Below are 24,387 nucleotides of genomic sequence, written 5' to 3' on the forward strand. Positions count from 1 at the left end.
CAGAAATCTGCCTGCCTCTGCCTCCCAAGTGCTGGGATTAAAGGCATGCACCACCACCGCCCGGCTGGCTAAGTTGTTCTTAAACCAAGGTGGAGTATCTTGAGGGCAGCGGACATGCTGCCCACCAGTCAATAAGTACGCCAGTTTTTGAATGCGGAGGCATGGGCTCCCCAGTTTTGCTGTTTGAATTGTAAGGAGCTAGTTTGCGAGAACTGTATTTATGTTATTTTTCTTTGCCTTTAAATCCCTGGAGTTTGCAACGGGCCCTGGCATGTGGCACATACTTAAAGAACTGAGAAATGAATGATTTTGATAGATAAAACATGGCTTCTAACCAACCTGCCACCTCTCCAGTAAATGTAAACACGTAGAGCACATTGATCTCGAATTCCAGCTGGCTTCCCCACCCTTGTTGGGATGCGTTCTCTGATGAGCAGGAGAGTCCTCTGGGCCTGTTCAGACAGGTTGCTGAGCCTTACCTACCTTCCCACATGTGAGTCAGTATGGGGTGTGGCCTCAAAGTTGGAATTTCTTACATTTTTCTTTTTTTAGACAAGAGTCTCATTATGCATCCCAAGCTGGCCTGAAACTCATAGAAATCTGGCCATCTCTGTCTTCTCAGCGCTGTCGTTAAAGGCATTTGCCCCAATACAAGGTGAAGTTTGAATTTCTAGCCAAATCCCAGATGATGCCAGTGATGATGGTCCAGGACCAACCACCTTTTGAAACTCACTGGGTCCTCAAAAGGTCTAGAGTTGTGGTTCTCAGCTACGGATTGGGACCCCTTTAGGGGTTGGATGACCCCTTCACAGGGGTCCCATCTCATATATCTTGCATATCAAGCATTTACCTTATAATTCATGACAGTAGCAAATTGCAGTTATGAAGTAGCAATGAAAATAATGTTATGGTTGGGGGTCAGCACAGCATGAGGAACTGTATTAAATGGTCGCAGCATTAGGAAGGTTGAGAACCACTGCTCTAGAGAAACTGCTGGCCATGTGGTTGTAGCTCTGCCTCAGCGATGGCTTTACCAAGAGCATAGAAGACAGGGATCTAGGCTGTCCTCCCGGGTTCCATCTACTCAAGTTCTAGCAGAGTTGCCTTTGCTTGGACAACGCCCCGACCCCCTGCTTCGTGGCATTCTGTTGTTCTGAGTATGGAGGCTCTTTCTCTGTTCAGACCTAGGAATCTCACTGTAGTATGGGGATCTCACTCCTTGTCTTTCTCTGCTCTTCCTGTTTTAGACTTGCTAGTTTTTCTTTTGTCCCTCAGTCAGGGCATTTGCACAGACCATGCTTTTGTCCTTCATGCAGGCCATTTGCACATGACATTGCTTTTGTCTGCGCCAAGCATTCACGCCCTAGTTTGAATCATTAACTCTTGGCTTTTACCACGCAAGGGTTACTTTCTTAGTTTTCCTTGGCATTCCTTACGAGGTCACACACCCTCATTATGTGCTTTCTCCTATCTTGAAGACTTTATGTTAGGTTATAACTTAACACCTATGAGCCATGCATGGTGGTTCAGGTTTACAATTCTGAGAGGCCACGAGGGAAGATTTCAAGTTTGAGGCCGGCCTGGACTACATAGTGAGATTCTGACTCAATAACATATGGCTTTGTTAGCTTTATTATTATTTAGTTGGTGCCTTCTCTGCTATACTTTCTTTTTAAAAGATTTATTTATTTATTATATGTAAGTACACTGTAGCTGTCTTCAGACACTCCAGAAGAGGGCATCAGATCTCGTTACAGATGGTTGTGAGCCACCATGTGGTTGCTGGGATTTGAACTCTGGACCTTTGGAAGAGCAGTCAGTGCTCTTACTCCCTGAGCCATCTCACCAGCTCCCTCTGCTATACTTACAGGCCCACAAAGGCAGAAACTTGGTCCATTTTGCCTCCTGATAATCTGGCTCATGGTTCATTGTCTGGCATATGATTGTTAATTGTTCAGTAGCCCTTTTAAAATGCATTATTATTGAATGAACATTGTCTCTAGGGTGAATACTTCTCTGTTTTGTTGTGCTGTGTTTCTTATGCAGGTCAGAGTTGATGTTCATTTCTGTGGCATTAACTTTGCTGATACTTTGGTCTGTCGTGGTCAGTATCAGGAAAAGCCTCCTCTCCCTTTTACACCGGGTGAGTACGGGGGAACCAAGTGACTGCTACTTCAGGAAAAGAAGAATTCTGGAGTCTTCAGAGACACATGCATCTTCTCAGACACTACTCCCCACTCTGCCAGGCTTGACCAGTGAGGTTTCTGTTATTTATGTCACTATCATTGTTAGAGTAACTTATCTCATGACTCTCCCCCTATAGGCCTATTGTGTCCCCAGCTTAGCATTGTACCAATCCATGGATGACACTCAGTGGTCTAGTTAGATTTTCTGTTGCTGGGATAAACCGCTCTGACCAGAATCAACTTGGGAAGGAAAGGGTTTATGTGGCTTACACTTCCATCAGGAACTGAGGCAGAAACCATGGAGGAATTGCCCAGGCCCATCTGCCCAGAGATGGTACCACTCCCAGTGGGCCGGACTCTTCTACATCAGTTAGCAATCAAGAAAATGCCCCACAGACATGCCCACAGGCCAGTCTGACTGAGGCAACCCCATAATTGAGACTCCCTCAGATACTTCTGGGCTGTGTCAAGTTGACAGCCAGTACTAACGAGGACATTCACTAACTACTTTAAAATGAGTAAATGGGCAACTGTTTACACAGTGTTGTGTTCTCCAGAATTCTTTTCTGTTAACCTTCGTTGGTCCTTTGCCTTCTTAGTGTTGCCTCGGTTTCAGTTTTTCTCTGAAGGATCTCGAACATGCTTGCAGCTATGATCCATAGCCTTGTTGGCACAGACCTTAAGAAGCTTAACGCAGAAGGCCCAAAAGGAAGAAGAGGAAGGAAAAGGTTTAGATGTGTCTCAGTAGCCCACTTTCTCTGTGTAGTCCTGACTGTCCTGGAACTCACTCTGTAGATCAGGCTGGCCTCGAATTCACAGAGATCTACCCACCTCTGCCTCCCAAGTGCTGGGTTTAAAGGCATGAGCCACCTCCCCACCCCTAGACTATTCTTAGACCTTTAGTGCATGGATAAATGACTGATTTTTGTTGTTGAAGTTTATTTAAGGAGATTTAAGTAGAGCTTACTATGTTTATAGTACATGAATAATTTATAGGGATAAATATAAAGATTATAGTGATTGCATGATTGCAACATCGCTGTTACGTTTGGGGTTTTTGGTTCTGTGTTAATACTAGGACTCAGTTCCTTCTGTTTGTGTTTGCTGAGAGAATAGACCAGTGGAAGATGTCACAATTAAGTTATTCCCCTGACAGAGCAAGTAAACTATTAGGTTCATAAATTGCAGAGGTGGACGAAGAAAGGGCAGATGACACTAATCCACCCTGTTGAACCGAGCATTGCCTGCATAAATACAGGCCATGTCCTTGAGGACCTCTTCACAGGTCAGCAAAGGACACATGGCAACAGATAAATATCATCTGGTGATCATGGTAGTTGGGGTTGTATAGGAGCCCAGTGGCCCAGTGTCAGGGTCAAAAGAACCTGTGTGCCAGCGAGTCTCTGCTTTGGCATAGTCCTGAAATGATCTAGGTTAAGAAGTTGGGACAACCATATCTGATGTGTTGCGATCATGAAGTCTTGAGTTTTTGAGTACCACCTTTTACGCTTAGTTAAAATGATGGGCATTGAAAAGGTAACAGCTCCAAAAGGAGGAGGTGGCCTGTTGGTCATGTTTCCCGTGTGCAGGATGCCAGAATCCAAAGATAATCTACATTTCTTTTTGTTTATTTAAAAATATTTGTTTATTTATTTTATGTCTATGAGTACACTGTAGCTGTCTTTAGATATACCAGAAGAGGTCATTGGATCCATTTCAGATGGTTGTAATCACCATGTGGTTGCTGGGAATTGAACCCAGGACCTCTGGAAGAGCAGTCAGTGTTCTCAACTGCTACTCAGTTTTTTTGTTGTCGTTTTTTATTTTTTGTTTGTTTATTTGAGATGGGCTTTCTCTCTGTAGCCTTTGCCATCCTGGAACTAGCTCTGTAGACCAGGCTGGCCTTGAGCTCCTGAGTGCTAAGATTAAAGGTGTGTGTCACCACAGCCCTAATCTCTGAATGTTTTAGTAACCTAATCTTTGAATGTTTTAGGAATGGAGTTTTCTGGGGCTGTCTTAGAGACAGGAACAGATGTCAGCACTGTGAAAAAGGTAAATTGGATAAAATGCCAGAATGTGTATGTAGCTGTGAGAGATGTGCTAATCTTGTTTATATACCTAGAAAGTCTAGCTTCTCTTGGCCTTTGCCATGTGACCAACTCAGAAGAGAAAGAATGAATTCTGAATGAGGAGGTGGGGGAGGACTTGGTGGAAGTTCCTGGCCTTATTAAACTATTATGAATATAAGACAACACTTGGTCTTCAGTTACCGAAACAATAAAGGATTTTAAAGTTTGAATCTCAAGTGGAAGTCGACACAGGAATTCTGGTTCCTACTAACTTTCCCTTCCTTGGCTTGCTTGCTGTGAAAAATGTGCTTCTCGTGGCTTGGTAGCCTGCTAGCTGTTGAGAGAATCACTGTTTTGGTTTTAAACCTGAAGTGAGCTCTGAATAGATATTAAGGCCAAGCTGTGTCTTATGGGCCAGAGACGTGTGTTTTGGAATACAAGGCCATGCATTTGAACATCTGTTCTCTTCCCTCCAGGGAGATCGAGTTATTGGAGTGAGTAACTTTCACGCTATGGCCGAGCAGTGCATCACGGACCAGAAGGTATCTCTGACTCTTGGCACTGATGGACACATGGACATTTCTTTTTCTCCACTGATCTCTCTGGTTTCCTTGTCTCTCTTCCTCACACCATCCTCTCCTCCTTTTGCGTTTGTTTCATTTCATCGTGTTTCTTGACCAAGCAGGTTTTGTTTTTGTTTTTTTTTCCTTCAAATGCTAACTTTCTGGACGGCCCCTGCACAGAGTTTTGTTTCTGTAGAGTGCCTTTTCTTCCTTCGTTGGCCATGCATTTGGACCATATTTACTGAGTTATGGTTGAAAAACTGGTCTAGCACATGGAATTGGATATCATGGACATGTTTTCCTATAAATCTTGTGAAAATGGTCTGAGCTGGGGTGGGTGAGCAGGATGTGAATGGTGCCCCCTAGTGGAGCATGTTATATGGATCCCATCCAACTTTACTGGGATACATTTTACATAATAACCTAGAACCTATTCTCCATCAATTGGCTCCTTTTTGAGCAGATGCCACCCTTATGGGTTTGAAGTCTGACACACCCAAGTCCTAAACCCTACCTTGGCTTGCTTGGTCCAGACTTGTACTCCTTAGTAGGTGATGATAGATGTGTGCTTCCCATTGCGAATTACTTACCCAATCGAATCATAAGATTAGCTAGGTAGCCTGTGTATCACACGTTTACTGCCAGTCGCTGTTATGTCTTTGTACAGACCCTGTGGCGGATTCCAGAAAATGTCTCTTTGCAAGATGCTGCAGTCTTACCAGTATCTTACGGCACAGCTATTTTGGCTGTAGATCATCGGGCCCGCCTTCAGCCTGGGTAAGGATTGTATAGCGGCAGAGGATTAGGTGGCATTTTTATTTTTCCTCTGATATTAGAAATGTCTGACAGGACCTCACCTGAAGCCCAGCCTGGTGGTGCACTTGGTGCTCCTAGCATCTGGAAAGAGAGGCAGGAGGATCAGTAACCCATGACCATTCTCAGCTACATAGTTCGATGTCAGTCTGAGCTACAGGAGCCAAAAGCATATCACAGACAAGAGCGTACCCCGCTCCCTTCCCCTCTCTCGTTCTTTTCTCTTGCCTTTCCCCGTGCTTCTCTTCAGCTCAAGTTCCTTTAAGTTGAGGAAAGGCAAAAGAGAGGTGAATTTGGATACTGGAGACTGGGTATAGATCATCCTTTTGCCATTAATGCCTTGGCAAAGTAGTTCTCTTGAATCTGACCACTTTGGGGTTCATTCATAGGATTACTTCAAGTTTACAGACTTGATTTATTTTTATTTTATTTTATTTTATTTTACTGTTTGAGACAGGGTCTTGCTATGTAGCTCAGGCTAGCCTAGGATAACTTAGATAGTCCAGGTGAACTTCAAACCCAAGAGCTTCATTCTTAGCCTTCTGTGTGCTGGGATAATAGGCATGCGCTATCAGCACTAGGTGGAGGTTGGTTATTTAAGCTATCTCCCTTTGGGCTTAACAGAGATTATGTGTTTCTGTGAGGCTTGGTTGGTTATGCCAACTAGGATCGATCTGTCTGTCTGTCTGTCTGTCTGTCTGTCTGTCTGTCCGTCCATCCATCCATCCATCCATCCATCCGAGACAGCGTTTCTCTGTGTAACCCTGGCTGCTGTGGAACTCACTCTGTAGACCATGCTATCATTGAACTCACAGAGATCTGCCTGTCTGTGCCTCCCAAATGCTGGGATGAAAGGTGTGTACTACCACCTATGGATGTTTATAACGTAAAAGTTCTGAAATCTTCCCTTCACTTGGGAAACTGGCTCTTGATCTGTTCAGAGAGCTGGCTTTCAGAATTGCTCCCCACTGGTAGTGTCATTTGAATAGTGGCTATTTCACTTTTTAAGTCAGGCAGTGTTGAGTGTGAAAATGGCTATAGGGCAAAATTTCTGAAGTGTGCATTGGTATGCTTGCTCAGACGAACCATGGCTACTGCCTTGAGGGAGAGGCTATCTAGAAGGCTTGAGAAACCTTCTTAGGGAGGCTCTAAAACTGGACTAGATTAGCCCTGATCCAGAAGTCATATGTATGCCCCGCCCCTCAAGCCTGGAGAATGGATTTATGTGAAGGATTGAATGAAAGGGTCTCTTGCTGTCAAATTCACTCGTCTGTGTCCCTGGAATCTTAACCCTGGGTGAGCTTTGAAGGTTTCTGCAGTAACACGTCTCTTCCCTTGGCACAGAGAAACTGTTTTAGTGACAGCAGCTGCCGGAGCCACAGGCCTCGCAGTGATAGACGTGGCGACAAATGTGTTCCACGCCAAGGTATTTACCTGTAGAATCTCTGTTAAAAACTAACTCCAGTGTTTAGGCATGAAATATATGGGTTCACTCATCAAGTATCGTGGGAAGGGCATTGGGGGCGTACAGTACTTGGAGTATCGTCTTGCCGTCTGCCTGCTTGCCTACTAAATGGAGATCTTACGGGGTATGGCTTGGCTCTTCAGATACTGGAATCTGGCAAGGGCTGCCTCCCACCTTGGCCTCTGCACATGCTCTTTTCTCTACCTGCTGCACTCAAATTTATATTTAAACTCATGTCACCTTTTCAGTCATCTCTGTCCTCAGGCTAGGTCATTCTCCTCTCTCTACATTTTACATGTGACCTCATAACACCCTATGTGTCTATTTCTTAGTGCCTCACTGTGTGATTGCTCCTTATTTGGGTCACTGTGGGTCACTGTCTCTCCTCCTGCATTGTCATCCTCACGAAGACAAGGGGAGTGTCTGCATGGCTCATGACTAGTCCCAGCAGCCACCATGGTACCTAGAACATAATATATACTTGAGATATTTTTTGAATCAAGTGATGGTGGCTAAATAAATGGATGGAAGATGAGCCAGGTCTTTACAGGGGCATCTCTGGGGAGGCAGGGGTCAGAGGAAGAGCATCCTACAAGTCAGAGGAAAACCTTAAAGGTTCAAGATGGAGGATCACGTTCCAGTTCTGCTTCCAGTTCTAAGCTTCCATCGCCTTTGTGAAATGTTGCTTCCATAGAACTGCTGGCAATATTGAGATTCTCTGTGCTATGTGCCTATCAGAGGTATGGTGTGTCAGTACGCGTCTCTTAACAAGTCCTGCTATTGTTAGATGCTGAGTGGGAAGGAACAAAATTAACTTTTGGAATTGCCATTTATTGAGGCTGAGAGCTCAGGCGGACAAGGAGAGCTGTTTTGGCCATATTGAGTGCAAAGTTCCTGTGGTGCATGTGGTTGGGATGGAGAGACAGCACCTAGGAATAGAAGTTGATGGTGTGGGATTGGCCTCTCCTCTCTCACCTTAGTCACCTTGGGGAAGGAGATGTGAGGTTTGAGAATGACTTCAGGGGCTAGGAGGGTTCTTGTGGAATTCTAACACATTTCATGTTATCAGGAAGGGCATTTAGCTCTCAGGGAGAGAGACCATAATTAGTCTTCATGTCTATTTAGCATTTTTAAAAAAAAAGAAGATAAAATTATACTATTTATTTAGTTCTAAGAGATTAAATAGAAAATTTGTTTCAGATTTTCAAATTTATATATTAAAATTCATCTGAGCTAAAACTTCTTTTGAAGCAAGAAGTCTTTAAAATATAAGTCAACAAAAATAAAAGTTAAAAATGTCCCCATGTTCCCCTATTCAGCAAAGGTCATTTGGTCACACCTTCTCTGCACAGTGTTTCGTACTGCTTCCAGAGTGGCTCCAAAGCAATTATCCAAACTTTACCCTCACACTGTCCCTGGGAGATGAGTCCTCTAAGTGTTTATTGTCTCTACTTCACAGATCAAGAAAGTGAAGCACTGAGAGAGGAAGTAATTCACCATAGGTCTTGCAGAGACCTGGCGACAGTCTGTGCTTGGGGTCAGGAACTTGGTCCTAGTCTGTTGTCTGCTGACCATGGCCCTATGTGGGAGCAGCCCTCAGTCAACTATGCTGTTTTAAGGGGTGTACTAGTGAGCATTTGAACATAGTTTTCAGTTCCAAATAGTTATGGGTGAGTTGAGATCTGTTATGGACACTGATGTTCTTCAGTATCTGAATACAATTGTTTTAACACTCCAAAGATTTAAATAAACCAATTAACAAAGAAGCAAGTGTATCTAACTCAAAGAGAATTTAGCCATCACATGTACATAGTAATGCTGAAATGAGTTTACGAATAGTTTGAAAATGGTCAGTAGGATGGGGTAATAGTAATGAGGCTGGGTCTTACTCCATTGCATAGGCTGCCTTCAGTCTCCTCATTCTCTCTCTTCAGTCTTGTAGGCAGATGGATTTATAGGCATATGCCACTGTGACTGGCTCTGCACTGGATTTCATGGGTCCGACTTTCGGACAGTGCAGGATGAATATCCCTAATCCAAACATCTACACTTTGCAGTACTTAAATTTAAAAGTCTTTTGAGAGCTGTGAAGATAGATACAGTTTTATACCTGTCCTTGGGAGACAGGTTGTAGAAAAAACACAGGCATGACTTAGCAGGCATGGTTTAGCAGGCATGACTTAGTGGTAGAGTAGTTGATTGGCATATGAAAGGCCCTGGTTTCAGTTCTCAGCACCATAAACAAACAAACAAACAAGAAAGAAAATAAGGTTCTTTCTCTCCAGGGTGGTATATAATATTCTCCTGCTGTTCTAAGCATCAGAAGGCTGGGGAAGGAGAACAGGAAGCTAGAGGCTAGCCCACACTGCATAGCAATATCCTGTCCCAAAGAAACTAGGCAAGCGACCCTCCGCAAAACAACAAGAAAGGGCCCCCAACTACCAGTCAAACCAAAACTGCCTTCAGAGCGCAGGTTCTGAACTTCACCTCAGGCTTTGTGGCGGCTTTTCTCGCTGACCAGGTAACTCTAGGCCATGTGTCCGTGCTTGCAGCTTTCAAAACTTTGCAGGCCTTGAACCTGCCACATATCTGTGTCATGTGCCTTGGGCCTGAGGCATGGTTTTCCCCAAGGAGGACAGAGGAGAAAAGTCAGGCACACACGCACTTTGGAGTAAGGTAATGCTGCTGGCTTTGAGCGCTGTTTTGCCATCTACTACATGGGTGACCCTGGCTCAGCTGCTTAATCTAATGGATTGGCAGTTATTATGCCTTCCTGTGATGTTCCTCTGACGTTTAAGTAGAATAAGCGATTGCATATGTCTGACAACAGCTGCAATTTATCCAACACTATCCCCCAACCTCCAGGAACCTTGTAGTCAGTGTTCCACTTCACTTTAGAAGGAGGTAGCTGAGACCCAGGGCTACTGTCTGGCCATGAAGAGGTTAAGTGTGTGGAGCCTGGATTAACTGAGCTACCTGGATTTGAGTCCCAACTATGTGGTCTTCCTTGTATAATTTACTTAACTTTTGTTGCCATAGTGTGATGCAGCTGGTGTGTAGAAGGGCCAGGATTTGAACCCTGGTCTATCTGACATCAGGAATTTCCCCCTAGCCTATATCCACACACAGGGAAGCCTTTTCTAGTCTTCAAGATCTAGACTGGATATGTCTGGTTTGTGCTTGTGGAGCCTGTCTCCTTCCCTGCCACACACATCTTGCATTCTTGACTCCAAGTGTGATGTCCAGCTTGTATTCTTACAGTGTGGCTCATGGTGGGTGCTCATGGCATGGTGGTTGGTGGGATGTGTCCCTCCTAACTCGCGATTTGGTTCCCTGTAAACCTTACATTTTTCACTCAGGTCATAGCTGCCACTGGAAGTGATGAGAAGTGCAAGCTGGCGGTGCAGAGGGGAGCACAGAGCAGCGTGAACTACAGCCAGGGCAGCCTGAAGGACGCAGTGAAGAAGCTGGCGGGCAGCGGCGGGGTCAACGTAGCCATTGACATGGTGGGAGGAGATGTCTTCCTGGAGTCTCTCCGCAGGTGCGGGTACTGTTCTGTCCAGGATGGTTAGAGCTGGGGCTCCACACAAGCTCCCTGCAGCTCTAACTCCCTGCATCTCTAACTCTCTCTGTCTTTGCTGTTCACGTCTCCTGTAGGCATCAGCGTCAACGAGAATAGCTGAGTGGGCGGGTGACAAGGAACAGAAGCAGAGAAAATCAGGAAATGCTTAAATATAGTAAAAACAAAATACCCAACTGGAAAATATTCAAAAAATGACTCCAGACTCTCCAGTTGGCAATGCTGGAGACTTTAGAAATTATCCATGTGTTAAATCTAGCTCTCTCTGGTACCCCACTAGGCTGCTTTAAATATGAGGGGGTGTGAGGTCCTGGGGAGATCATTGTTCAGATGCTAGGATTGCTGTAGTGGTAGTTCCTCCTTCCCTAGCTGACTATGCACCAAGGTACAAGCTCTTTTGATGGCGCTGGTCCTGCAGGAGCTGTGTGTTTCCTTGGTTTGTCTGATTAGCTATGCGTCACTGGAGACTTGGTGGGACCGGTCTGTCTTACAGTCTCTGTATTTCACCCAGGGCTTCTGGTGTGTTCTGAGAGCATCGTTCCTGTCTGCTCTTTCTCCATCCCCCTTTCCCCTCCTCCTGGGTTTCTTAAGACAGGGTATATGCTATGCTGTCTGGAAGCTCGCTCTGTAGCCGAGGCTGGCCTCGAACTCCTGATCCCAGTACCTCCTGAGTACTGAGTTTATAAGCATGCATGAGTCACCACACCAGGCCTGCTTTCATTTTTCACATCTGTGCTTTATAATTTATCTCATTTTGAAGTAGAAAAACCAGAGCAGCAAGAGCTGCCGGCCCACAGAAGGAATGCAGTTAGCCTTGGATAGACTCCAGCCGGGATCCCTGAGCTGGGAGGCTGGTGTCTGGACACCAGGATCACTCAGGTCAGAGGAGAAACAGAGGAGGAAGCAGAGACCAAGTGGACCCACTTTGTGCCTTCCGTCTTGCCTCCTGGATAACTGTTTGTAAAGCTTCTCACTTCCTTTCTATGCAAAGCCATTGGTTATGACCCCCGTGCTGTGAGCTCTCTAGCACTTTTCACAATGGGCTGCAGAGACCTCAGGAGGCTTTGTAGATTATTCAGAATGCTCTAAAGAAGTCCCAGGCCTTGAGGAGTCCTAAAGTGTCTTTGTTTAAAGTGACTTCCTTATTCCTCACATCCCATCAGCTGCCTTATTCCCTGCTGCCTGAGGTCCAGATCTTCAAGCTGACTTGTCTTGACATACAACTCATGGAGTGACGTTGGTTGATACCCAATATCCTTCCACACGTGAAGTCAGCCTTGATTCGAAAGCACCCTGTCCGAAAGGACACCTCTGTGACAACACGTGACAGGATTTCCTTCCTTGCAGAGGCTGAATACTAGTGTGTATGTGTGTGTGTGTGTGTGTGTGTGTGTGTGTGTGTGTGTGTGACACTTTATCCTTCCATCTGGTGAGGACTCTTGTTTCTACCTCTTGGCCGTTTGGAAGCGATGCTGTCACGGACAGAGGTGTGCACAGAAAGCTCACTGTGCTTCCAGCTCTCTCTAATATGTCAGGAATATTTTATTAATGAATGTAGTTTTTAAATTTTTGAGGAAAATTCAGACTGTTTCCCATAATAGCAGCCCCCCCCATTTTGAAATACATCCTACCTTCAGAGCATGAGAATTTTTAATTTTTCCATATCCTTACTAATAATTGTTCTCTTTCTTTTTTAAATATGGTAGCCATCTTGATGGGTATAAATGCCCATTTCTCTCTGTCTCTCTGTCTCTGTCTCTGTCTCTCTGTCTCTGTCTCTGTCTCTCTCCGTGATGTATACACACATGCATATGTTGAGTGCTGTGTACTTGCCCGTGAGTGCTAGTGTGGAGGCCAGAGGTTGATCTTGGGTCTCTTCCTCTGTTGCTCTCCACCTGATTTTTTTGGGACAGGCTCTCTCACTGAACCCAGAAGTTGCCATCTCAGCCTGGCTGCCTAGGGACCCTGAAATCCATGCTAGGACCACGGGTGCACACCACCGTGCCTGGCTTTTTATGTGAGCGCTGGGGATCGGATGCGTGTTCTCATGCTTGCACTACGAGCACTTTACAGACTGAGCCATCTTCCCAGCCCTGACTATTGCTTCCTAAAACCTTTTCTGTCTCCTCCTTGCCCTCAGCCTGGCGTGGGAGGGCAGGATTGTGGTGTTGGGATTCGCTGGAGGAAACATCGCGTCAGTGCCCAGCAACCTGTTGCTCCTGAAGAACATCTCTGCCATGGGACTGTACTGGGGTCGCTACCAGCACCAGGACTTTGCAATGTTTTCCAAGAGCATGTCCACAGCCCTGCAGTACTGCCAGCAAGGGCTCATCCACCCACACACAGGTGCTGTGTTTAAGCTGGAGAAGGTGAGATGGCATGTAAGGAATGAGGGGGAGAGCAGGCTGGGATATTATCCCTGTCAAATCTGGCAGCCTTATCTCTGAGTCCCATAAGCCCTCCTTTGATGGCCTGAAAAGGTAAGGATGCTATCCTGAGTGCTGGGATGTCACGGGCTTCAGTGTGTCCAGATTCCTACCTTTCTCCTGGCTCTCAACACAGATGCGGGATTAAGCTGAGTTTGAGGGTTCTGTCAATCACTGGTGATTCAGAAGGAGGGAAGTTACAGTGCACTAGAAAATAATTTACATGTGTCGATTTGAACCTTGAACTTTGCAACACAGCGTCTCAAGAAGGAAGCACTTGCCCTGACCTTTGGTTTTCAAATACAGATGTCTCAAAGTATAGCCTGATGGTCTGAGCTCGATAATGTGACCAGAACATGAGTTGTGCTGGGCGTCAGAAGACACGAATCCATCCATTAGTCACTGTAGTTAATTCTGTTGCTTATTCACTCCCTGTTTTCATTCCCCCTCAGTCTCATAATTGTGGCTTAGACTTCCTCCCCAGCAGAACTGCATGCATTCATATGCAGCTTGGCTGTGAATGCGAGTCCTAGGTCTTTCCTGGGACGCCTGCCTTTCTCTTTCTCTAAGGACTTTTTTCCTTAATTTGTTTTAATGTTTAAAAAAAAAAACAACCCAAAACCAACAACCCCCAAACCACCCTGTTTGGTAGCTATAGTCAGTGATGAAGGCCATGTCCTGGTCAAATGTGGATTCTCAGAGGCTAGGCTCTCTGTCACTGTCCCACTTCTGGATTGCCAACCTCCCACCTGTGTGGTTCCTGTGGTCCATTGTCTTGAAGCAGTGTGTGTCCTTTCTCTCTCTGGTGTGTGCATCAGGAAAGCATCAGACTGCTGGTAGAGGATCTGCTGGTTGTATTCAGTAATAGCCCTTTTCCCCCATGGGATGTGGAAGTCCCCCTGCTTCAGTTTCTGCTGTAGAATCATGGAGAGGGCCATCAGCTGAGGCTCTCAGATGACCTTCAGGAGCTGTGGTGGGGATGTGGGTGGGGATGTGGTGGAGACCACAGCAGCTCACCTCTGGGACCACAGATCTTCAGAAGCCTGAGTAGCTGCATGCTTTCACTTCTTCGTTCATTCTTTTCTTTTAAGAAAAGGTTTAGTGGCCTTAAAGTGTTGAAAACCACAGTTTCGTAGCTTTCTGGTCTCATCTGGCTTTGGCTTTCTGTTACCCAGAGGGAGAGGCTGATGCGGGAGACAGGTGGTAGTTGAAGGTCTCCTCCCTCCGGTAATGTGTTCTCAGTGTTGCTGAGGCATGGGAAAAGAATCACTTTAATTGTCCACATGCTGCTCTTTCCTCCCAAACACGAATTAGCTCTAATTACTGTCTGTCCGCTTCCATTCGCCTTTCTGCCTCCCAGGAGGGCCCTTGACAAGGATTGCCTGGGTCTGCCCCCCTCTGCTGGCTTAGGTACCTCTGAGTAGCCTTCCAAGCCAGGCTCCCCAACAACAAGTCCATCTCCACATTTGCTGTCTCTTCTCTTTCTGTGTCTGCGACCAGGCAGACAATTCAGGGAGATACCAGAGGCAAAGCACTTTGTAGATATTAATTGATTTAATCTTCCGGGAAGCTCTTTTGTGGTCTATCCATTGTTTAATCAGTTTTTACTGGTGAAGGACTTGGACCTAGAAGCCAAGAAAGCTGCCCAATGATGTGTGTGCCAGAGCTAATAAGCAGAGCTGGCTGGTCGGACCAGAATCTCTCTGCTTAGGACCATGTCAGACTCTCTTGAAATGAACCAAGCAGTGGCTTTGTACATACTGTTTTCTCTCTCTCTTCTCTCTCTCTCTCTCTCTCTCTCTCTCTCTCTCTCTCTCTCTCTCTCAAGACAGAGTCTCACTGTGTAGCTCTGGCTTGCCTGGAACTCACATGTATTCATACCAGGCTGGCTACGAACGCAGAGAAATCTACCAACTCCTGTCTCACAAGTGCTAAGATTAAAGGTGTGTGCTGCCACAGCCAGAACTCACTGTATCCTGTAGCATGAAACTTATCTATTAGAAATATCTACATGAACTTCAAGAACGAGCTTGTAGTCAAAATGACCAAGACTCTTGTATTTACTTAAGCAGTGACAATTTATACATTTTACTCGTTTAAAACCACGAAGAGTAAGTGAATATATAATTGGTTTTACTGAACTTTATTTTTGATTTAAACATTGTCAGAACCTGTTGGGATTAAAAAATAACCATCGAACTTATAAAATCTACACAGTGGCAGAATGGTGCTTTTACAGTTTTGACCTTGATAGCTCATATAAATATGCCAATAATCTTTGCTCTATCGGTCTTTCGGTAGGCTGAGGCCTGTACTTTTCCCCTTCACTATAACTTCTTGTTCAGTGCCACCCTTCCCACAGCTCACAGACTCCATGTAGAGCTGTGTGCTATCCTTATGTCTGTCGCTAGAGACTCCAGCTGTTGTCCCTCACTCACGTATATGTTGACTGACTTATTGAGGTCAGAGCCCCAGACTTCAGATGTTGGCTGTAAGTAAATTAGACATCTTCTGCTCTGGTCTCACTGAGAGTGGGGCAGGCAGTAATATACTCTGTGTGCTCTGCTGGATGTGGAAATTAAACAGAATAATACATATGAAAAAAAACCCAGTAAATTTACGTAGCTTCCAAATGTCCAAGATAGCATTGTTATAAAATACAGAGCTGAGCTTTTCCTGTCTCTGCGAAGGGTAACTTTTGCATGGAGCTCTCAGAGGGAGGGATTAGACCCTAGTCATCCGACTTTAAATTTAAGCAGGAACTTATTTTCTTCCCACTGACTGTTTTACGTGGCTTCTTCATAGAGGTCCCATATGACCAGTGCTCTGTGTATCTCTGAAGCTGCATCCAGTTGAGGATTTGTAACACATCCCCGCACAGTTTCCATCTTCCTTGGATTCAGTCTTACTTTCCCCTTCCCCTTGCTGTCCTGGAACTGCAACTGTCAACGCAGCATTAGTGTGTGTGTGTGTGTGTGTGTGTGTGTGCGCGCGTGTGTGTGGTGTGGGTGTCTGTGTGTGTCTCTGTGTGTGTGTGTGTTTCAAGCTCTGCTCATTTGTCACCCTTAAAGACTTAGTTTTGACCGGACTGAGACTTAAGTAGAAGCTCTCCATGAGGACAGCCCACATCTCTTGGCAATCTGTCCCTGGCATTTTTCTTGGTGGCTTTCATTCTCTTGGCCACAAGTTTAGCACATTCTTCAGCCGCCTCCTTGTTTTTCTTAGTGTGTTGTTTCTTCAGAGCACTTGTGTTGCAGGACACGTGGAGTGACAAGATGCTGACTCTTGGGGGCTTTAGAACAGGGTCCTTACCGTCTCTGTGTCAGGGCTTCCTGACAGCATGCTGCTGGACAGCATCTTCTTTAGGGAGAGTGGAAAGCTTTTGAATGATGCTGGGGCTCTTTTAGGCTTCAACCCTTGAAGCATAGTAGTATCTGTCAGTATCCACCCTCCCTCCACCTTTTAAAAAATAATAACCAAGTTGGCATCTACAGTGTGGCCCTGAACAGTCTTGTGCTTCTCTCTAGTGACCCTGATCTCTAACTAGAAAGCCCTTACGCAGCAGAGGTGTGCACTGCCATGGGTCAAGACACCTTACTTTCATGGGAAAGTAAGGTGTTTGTCATTCCCGCCACTGATTTGGACACACACTTCCCTTTCACAGAGCACCAGCAGCTCCTTCTGTGGCCGTGCCTCTCATAGAGAGAATGAAGTTTGTGCTTCAGTGGGTGTCTGTGGCTGGTGACTGGGAAACAGACCTTCAGCTTCTTCTTGACGTGGTTAACTGCTAGATAGCGCCATGTGGGTTCTAGGTATTGAACCCAGGTCATCTGGAAGAGCATTTTCTTTTCATTAAGCAGTGTTTTTATTTATTCTTTGAGAATTTCATAAATATATTTGGATCCTATCCATCTCCTTTTCCCAGCTCTCCTAGATCTTTCCCACCTTTCCACCCACCCAGCTTCATACCCTCTGCTCCCTACCCCTTAACATCCATTATATCCAGTTTGTATTAGCTAACTACTACTGGGCCTGGGGATTGCCTTGTAGTGTACATACCAGGGGTCACTCAGTTAAAGAAAACTGACTTTCCTTCTCCCAACAGCAATAAAATGAAAATAACTTCTCAGCTAGGAGTGGGACTTAATGCCCACCTTCTCTCCTATATTCTGAAATTGTGTCTGGCTTAAGCTTGTACAGGTCTTGTGCAGGCCATCGCCATTTCTGTGAATTCATCTGCACATCTGTTCTGTTGTGTATGGGAAACACTGTCTCCTTGACGTCACCCCCTCTGGCTCTTACCGTCTTTCCGCATCCCCTTCTCAATGGATCTCCGAGTCTTGGAGGGATGTCGTGATAGAGACAAGTGTCTTTAAGAGGCTTTATTTCTAAAGAGTTAGGCTCTGTTGCAGTGTCACCCAGTCTGACTTGGAGCTCTTCAGTTGAGGAGACCCTCTTGCCACAGTCTGCCCGGCAGCTGGGGTTTTAGGTGAGTGCCATTGTGCTCAGATAATTCTGTGATTCTGATGAACAAATGCAATTATATGGCCACTTGTATAATCAAGATAGTTTGTTTCCATTATCTTAGAAGATTTCCCTGTGCCCCCGTGTAACCCACCTTCCTACCTTACTCCATAGCCCCCTAACAATAACTCTGTTTGTTTTCTCTCCCTGCAATCTGGGCTTTTCTAGAATATCATATAAATGGCCTTGTCAGTCATCCATGACCTTTGGATGTTGGATGATTTTTTGTTTATTTATGTATTTACTTTCAAATTTATGTTTTATTGTATGTGGATATTTTACTCGTGTTTTAGTTTGGGTTTTATTGCTCTGAAGAGACACCATGACCAAGGCAACTTTTATACATAAAACATTTAATTGAGACTGGCTTACAGTTTCAGAGATTCAGTCTATTATCATCATGGCAGGAAGCATGACAGTTTTCTGGCAGACATGGTGCCAGAAAACTGTCATGACTATATCTTGACTAGAAGGTAGCAGAAGGAGACTGTGTTCCACAGGCACCCAGGAGAGGACTGGATTCCACCCTGGGTGGAGCTTGAGCATAGGAGGCCTCAAAGCCCTCCTCCACAGTGACGCACTTCCTCCAGTAAGGCTACGTATCCTAATAGTGCCAGACAGGATGGGCCAAGTGTTCAAACACATGATTCTGGGGGGTGGGGGCAGATCTATTCACATCACTACAGACTGCATGTATGTCTGCATCATGTGCATGCTTGGTGCCCACAGAGGACAGAAGAGGGCACCATCCCCTGTGACTAGAGTCATCACAGATGGATTTAGGGTGCCTCATGGGTTCTAGATATTGAGCCCAGGTCATCTGGAAGAGCAGTCAGTGCCCTTAATTGTTGAGCCATCTCTCCAGGCCCCATAATTTTGCATTCTTTAACTTTGTATAAGTCTTCGGAAATTCATCCAGACTAAATGCATCAGTAGTTCAGTCCCTTTTGTTGTGGAGTGGTATTTCTTTATCTTTTTAAGTGGAAACTTTATTATAAAGAAGCCAAGTGATGTTTTGTTGGATGGATATACCACAGCCTGTTTGTTCAGTTGTCAATTAATAGACACGGGATTGTTTTCAGGTTTGACGAATATTCATGTACTTTTTGTAGAAATATGGCTTTATTTATTTCAGGATTGAAATTTCTAGGATATATGCTAAGTGTACATTTAGTGTTAAAATTTTTGCACAGATACTTGATTCGTTTTGTTATTTTCCCTCATCTCCAATGTCAAATAACATCATTAAGCAAGAATGACATAGGGCCAGAATTTGATTTCAGTTGCTTCTAAATGGTTTGTTTAAAGGAAATGTATGCATAGTTCTAAAAGGCGCGGCTGTTGATGCCCGTCAGAGAAGAACAGGCTTGATGGCCCCAGGAGCTCTTTCTGTTTCCGTTATTCAGAAGCAATTCTGCTTCAGCCTCTATATCCCATGATTTCTGAAGACAAAGCCACCTTATGCCATTTCCATCAAGGTCCACATGACATGTAGGTTTCCCGTGAGCAGGGCATTGTGGGCTAGAAAACAGTGCTCAGGTAGAAATGTGGGCTGGAGGTTGAGATGTCAGTTCTAACGTTTTGGGGATTTGCTTCTACCTATTTCCTAATACTATGTTGAACTTTTAAACCAACTGGCAACTCTTTTCCAGAGTGTCTGGGCCAGTTGGTATTCTCTACCAGTAATGCCCAAGAGTTGGAGTTGTTTTGAGTTTGTCAACACTTAATATTATCAGTTGTTTAGTTTTAGCGACTTTCGTATTGGATGTATAAAGTTACCTGTTTATGAGTATAACTTATTTTCCCTAATAATCAGTGATCTTGAATATCTTTTCATGAATTTATATGAGGTCTGCATCTCTTTTTTGATGAAATGAAATGATGATTATCTATTTATTTATTTATTCATTCATTTATACCACGCCATGGGACTTGAACCTGGGACCTCTCACATGCTAGGAAATGCACCCTTCCACTGAACTGTATCTCTATCATTGATTGACTTTTAAAAGAGGGTTCAGCTAAGTTTGTATCAGAATAAGGGCATGATGAATGTAATTCAGCAATGTCATCAGCCAAAACATTTCACCTTTTAATGGAAAGTCCCACTCAGTCTCAGGCACATTCATTCGCTTATTCACGAGTTTGTTTTATTCATCATTTGCTGAGAACATTCTGTATGACAGTCTATAAAAATGTAGGACGAAGTCCTGCCCTTGAGTTTATTTTTCAGTCGGAAAGACCTCAGGAGGGCACCCATAGGGAAGAGCCAAATGCTGATGGGAGACGTGACTCAGCAGGATATATCTGGGGAACTTAAGTACTCTGATTATTCAGACTTGATGAGCTGATTAAAAATTCCAAAAGCAGAACCTTCACCCTAAAACAAAAGCATTATCTTTCCCTTCCTCAAATTCCAGGTTGCGTGTCTCTCCAGACGTTTAATTACAGCTTTACCCCCTCAAGGCAGAGAACCAGTGTTCTGGGTACGGTTTGCATCTTCAGTAGTTGCAGCTCCCTGTCTGTAGCAGCCTGTAGGATGCAGGGCAGTGTCTTCAGACCTCTGTAGCAGCCATCAAAAGATGGGTTTGCAGCTTTGCATCTTTCCCACACAGACTCTCAGGACTTCATTGCCTTCTTCCCCCCTTTCCCAGACTCCAGTGTTTCTCTGGTTCCCAGCTCTGGGCGGAAACCTAGGAGCAATGACAATTATAACAGAAGTGGCAACTGGACATGGGAAGCCATGGGACGTCTGAAAAACAGATACATAAGATTAAGCTTTCCACATAGTCTTATCTGTTTAGCAAGCTTGGTAAATATGGGACTCATTTCTACAGAGGGTTTATTTATTTGCAAAATGGCTAGAAACAAAACTTAGCACTTGAAGCCACGGCTTTCTTACATGTTAACATTCATTTGCAGGGAGTCATTTTCATAGGATGCCAGGTGATGAAATACCACGATCTCAGATAATACTTATTTTCTTAACTGCTTTTTACTGTGAGGCTCTGACGAAGACAGGGAGAGCCGTGCAGCTGTGAGTCACCTGGAGACAGTTTGGGAGATGAGTGTCCCTCACATCTGTCCTACACCTTCCCCCAGTGACCCTGTCTGTACCATGGAAAGGTCTCCTAAGGCACAAAGCCACACAGTGCAGATGTTTTTGAAAACAGATTTTATGCTACCCAGAGAGTGACATGATTAATTGATTTCTCTACTTATTTTTAGTTATTTATTTTGTGTGTGCTTTTTGGGGTGGGGGGAGAATCTCAAATGGGAAGGGTTGTTTAACCAGCAAACTCTTCTCAAAGCACATATTCCTTGTTGGACTATGCAAGGCTAACCTTCTGCTGTTATATCCATGTACTTATAAATGTTTACCTTTTCCGGTCGCATGTACTCTCACCCCCACTGTCTGTCCTCACTCTTTCCTGCTTCCAAGCACCTCTCTGCAGCATGTCTGATGCATTCCTGTGGGTTTGTGTTTCCTTGTAAAGCACACAGCCGTATTTGTGTGTTATCTTTAACATCCGCAGCTGGTGGTATGCTCTTGATCTGAATCTGCTTCTTACCTTCCGATGCCATGCTGTGGTAAGACCTCCATTTTGCCACCACTTCTTTTGAGCGTCCTGCATTGTCTCCCAGAATCGTGCAGTGGTACCGCACACGGCGCATACCCACCATGGTTTGCAGACACACTCGAGCTAGAGCTTCAGGTTGAGTTTGTGACACCATACTAGGCGTGATGATAGGCAGCCTTGTGGGTCTAAACTTGGGTACTTGTGTAGCTGTCTTGTGGGGACTGTTCTCCTAGGAGCACGATTACTGGGTTATGGTACGTGTGATTATTCATCCTGATGGCTGGTCACTCTGTAGAATGACCCTGAGAGTTTTTTATTCCTCCCAGAAATGTGTGACAGTTCTTGTGTACTTGTCATTTTGTTGCTATGTAGCAGTGTCTATATTTCTGATATTCACCCAAATAGTAAGGCATAGAGAGTATCTTACAATTTTAATGTGCATTTCTTGACTGCAATGCTAAGCATCTTTCTGTATGTTTGCTGGCTGGCTGGGATGGGGTGTAGCACAGTGGCCCTACTCAGTCCTCAACTGTGGGTCCCCTCACAAACACACAAACCCACACATTCTATATGTAAAAGGTATTCTGGTTTCTAGTTCTTTCCGTTAGGGCCCCTGTCTCCTTTCCAATGTGTGCAATTCTTTGTGTGGTCTGTGCTTCTGGACTCTGATGTGTTGTAAGTCATCTAGTGTATCAGTTAGTGTATCAGTTAGTAAGTAGTGTATCAGTTAGTGTATCAGTTAGTAAGTAGTGTATCAGTTGCCTCTGTGTTGCTGTGATATAGACCACAGCCAAAAGTGATTGATGCAAGGATGAATTGATTTTAGCTTCTGGCTCCAGAGGGAGCGTTCATGATGGCAGGGAGGCATAGCAGAAGATGACTGGAACAGGAAGCTTAGAGATTGCATCTTCAGCAGCCAACACAAAACAGAGAGGGACCCAGATGTAGGTTATAAACCCTTGGAGTCCTCTCCTAGTGACACACTTGCCCCAGCAAGGTACCATTTCAAAAGATTCAATAATTTCCCCAAGCATTGCTACCAGCTGGGGGCCAAGTGTCCCAATACTTGTTGTCAGCATTTCTCATGCAGAGCGCCACACCTGGCAGACTTGTTAGGTTCCTATGAACATAGAGGCAGGCCTCAAGATTGCAGAAGGCTGTGATCCTTGACCTAGTCTTTGAGCAGATAGGCTGAAAAAACAAACAAACAAACCCAAAAACCAACCCTCCTGCTCTGTCATACTTTGCTACTTTTGTCTGCATTTAATCCACTCTAACATGCCAATATTTTGTTTTATGGTTGTGGTTGAAGGACTTGTTTCAGAAGTTCTTCATTATCTCAGAGCCAAAATGATTTTCTTGCTTATTAATTTTATGGGTTTGAGTTGTTGAGATAGGGCAGTGGTTGCGAACCTATGGGTTGCGAACAATTCTCCTTTCATAGGAATTGTGTATCAGATATCCTACATATGAGATATTTACATTATGATTCATAACAGTCACAAAAAAGTTATGAAGTAGCAATAAAAATAATTTTATGTCCAGGCAGTGGTGGAGCATACTTTGATCCCAGCACTCGGGAGGCAAAGGCAGGCAGATTTCTGAGTTCGAGGCCAGCCTGGTCTACAGAGTGAGTTCCAGGACAGCCAGGGCTGTACAGAAATACCCTGTCTCAAAAAAAAAAAAAAATTATGGTTGGGGTCACCACAGCACGAGAAACTGTAGTAAGGGTTCGCCACAGCATTAAGAAGGTTGGGAACCACTGAGATAGGGCTTGCTGTATTACCCAGACTGGCCTTGAACAACTGTGCTTAATCTAGCTTCCTGCCTCAGCCTCCAGAATAACTGGGACTGTAGGCACAGTTATAGAGTTCTGCCACACTTATGGACTGTCTGTATCTGAAGATACTTGTGCATTGTGTGTATCTCAGCTAACTAAATGTTTGCTTTATTCTTATTTATTTATTCTGCTCTCATACAATACATCTTTTCATACAGTACCTCAGGTTTCCCTCTCTTTACTCCCCCCAGTCCTCGCCCCCCCCTTCACCTCTCCTCTCTCCCAGATCCACGCCTCCTCTGTTTCCCTTCAGCAAAGAGCAGGCCTCCCAGGGATATCAACCGAACATGGCATAATAAGTCTCACTATAATACTCGCCCAAACCTCTTATCAAAGCTGGACGAAGCAACCCAGTGGGAGGAAAAGGGTCTCCACTGTAGGCAAAAGGGTCAGAGATACCCCTACTCTCACTGATTGGGGTCCCACAAAAGTCCCCAATCTAAACAACCACAGAATGTATGCAGAGGACTCAGTGCAGACCCATGCAGGCTCTGTGATTGCTGCACAGTCTTTGTGAGCCCCTAAGAGCCCTGGTTAGTTGATTCTATTGGCCACATTCTCCCAATGTCCTCAACCCCTTTGGCTTCTACAGTCCTTCTTCCATAGGGTTTCCCAAGCTCCAAGAGAAGGTACCCGATGGAGACCTCCAAATTGGACTCTGACTCTCTCTCTCTCTCTCTCTCTCTCTCTCTCTCTTTGCCTCATGTTTGCCTGTGTGTCTCTGCATCTGATGCCGGCTGGGCTAGGCACCAATCTGAGTATTCAGTAACTCATGTTTACCTCCCTGTTTGGAGCAAGCAAGCTTTCTCAGCCTTCAGTCTTTTTCCATGATTCACGATGCTATTTTCATCAAGTTTCAGGACACACAGATCTGCTCTCTGTTTTCTCTTCTCTTGCTTCAAAGCTAATATTCATATACTAGCATCCTATAGCCTTTATGTGTGTAGCAGTGAGGTACGTTTTAATGTGTAAAAATGTACCTTATACCTTTGTCCTTGCTTTTCATATTTGTTAAGTTGTCCTATCTGTAAATAGAGCTATACTGTCAGATCTTTTATGTCTTTTAGGAGAGCTTAAAGTATTTTCCATAAGATCTTATAGGATATTCTTTCCATTTCCCCACAAATGTCACTGTTCTTGATTTTTGATAACCGTAGTTTACTTCTGCTACATTTGCTTGTTGATATTTCTGCTGTAGAAACAGTCAGTAGCTTTTATAAGCTCATTTCTCGTTTCATTGGTTTGACGGTCTTTCTTATTTTTGTTGCTTTGATTCATTTTCCTATGTAGATTATTATACTGTCTGCAGAAGCGATGGTACTGTACATTCCACTCTTTGC

The 24,387-nt window shown here is 44.7% G+C and overlaps 1 protein-coding gene across 1 annotated transcript in view; it reads left to right on the forward strand.

The window, feature by feature from the left end:
- The window catches only part of LOC110322467 (quinone oxidoreductase-like protein 2), a 29,606-nt gene that overhangs the window by 1,436 nt on the left and 3,783 nt on the right, over positions 1–24,387 (forward strand). The window contains exons 3-9 of the mRNA XM_021199146.2: positions 2,047–2,143; positions 4,180–4,238; positions 4,732–4,797; positions 5,486–5,595; positions 6,976–7,057; positions 10,456–10,637; positions 12,817–13,045. Coding sequence (XP_021054805.1) covers positions 2,047–2,143; positions 4,180–4,238; positions 4,732–4,797; positions 5,486–5,595; positions 6,976–7,057; positions 10,456–10,637; positions 12,817–13,045 — 825 coding nt within the window. The remainder of the gene's footprint in view (positions 1–2,046; positions 2,144–4,179; positions 4,239–4,731; positions 4,798–5,485; positions 5,596–6,975; positions 7,058–10,455; positions 10,638–12,816; positions 13,046–24,387) is intronic.

Source organism: Mus pahari, chromosome 5 (genome assembly GCF_900095145.1).
Source record: "Mus pahari chromosome 5, PAHARI_EIJ_v1.1, whole genome shotgun sequence".
Taxonomy (NCBI): Eukaryota; Metazoa; Chordata; class Mammalia; order Rodentia; family Muridae; genus Mus; species Mus pahari.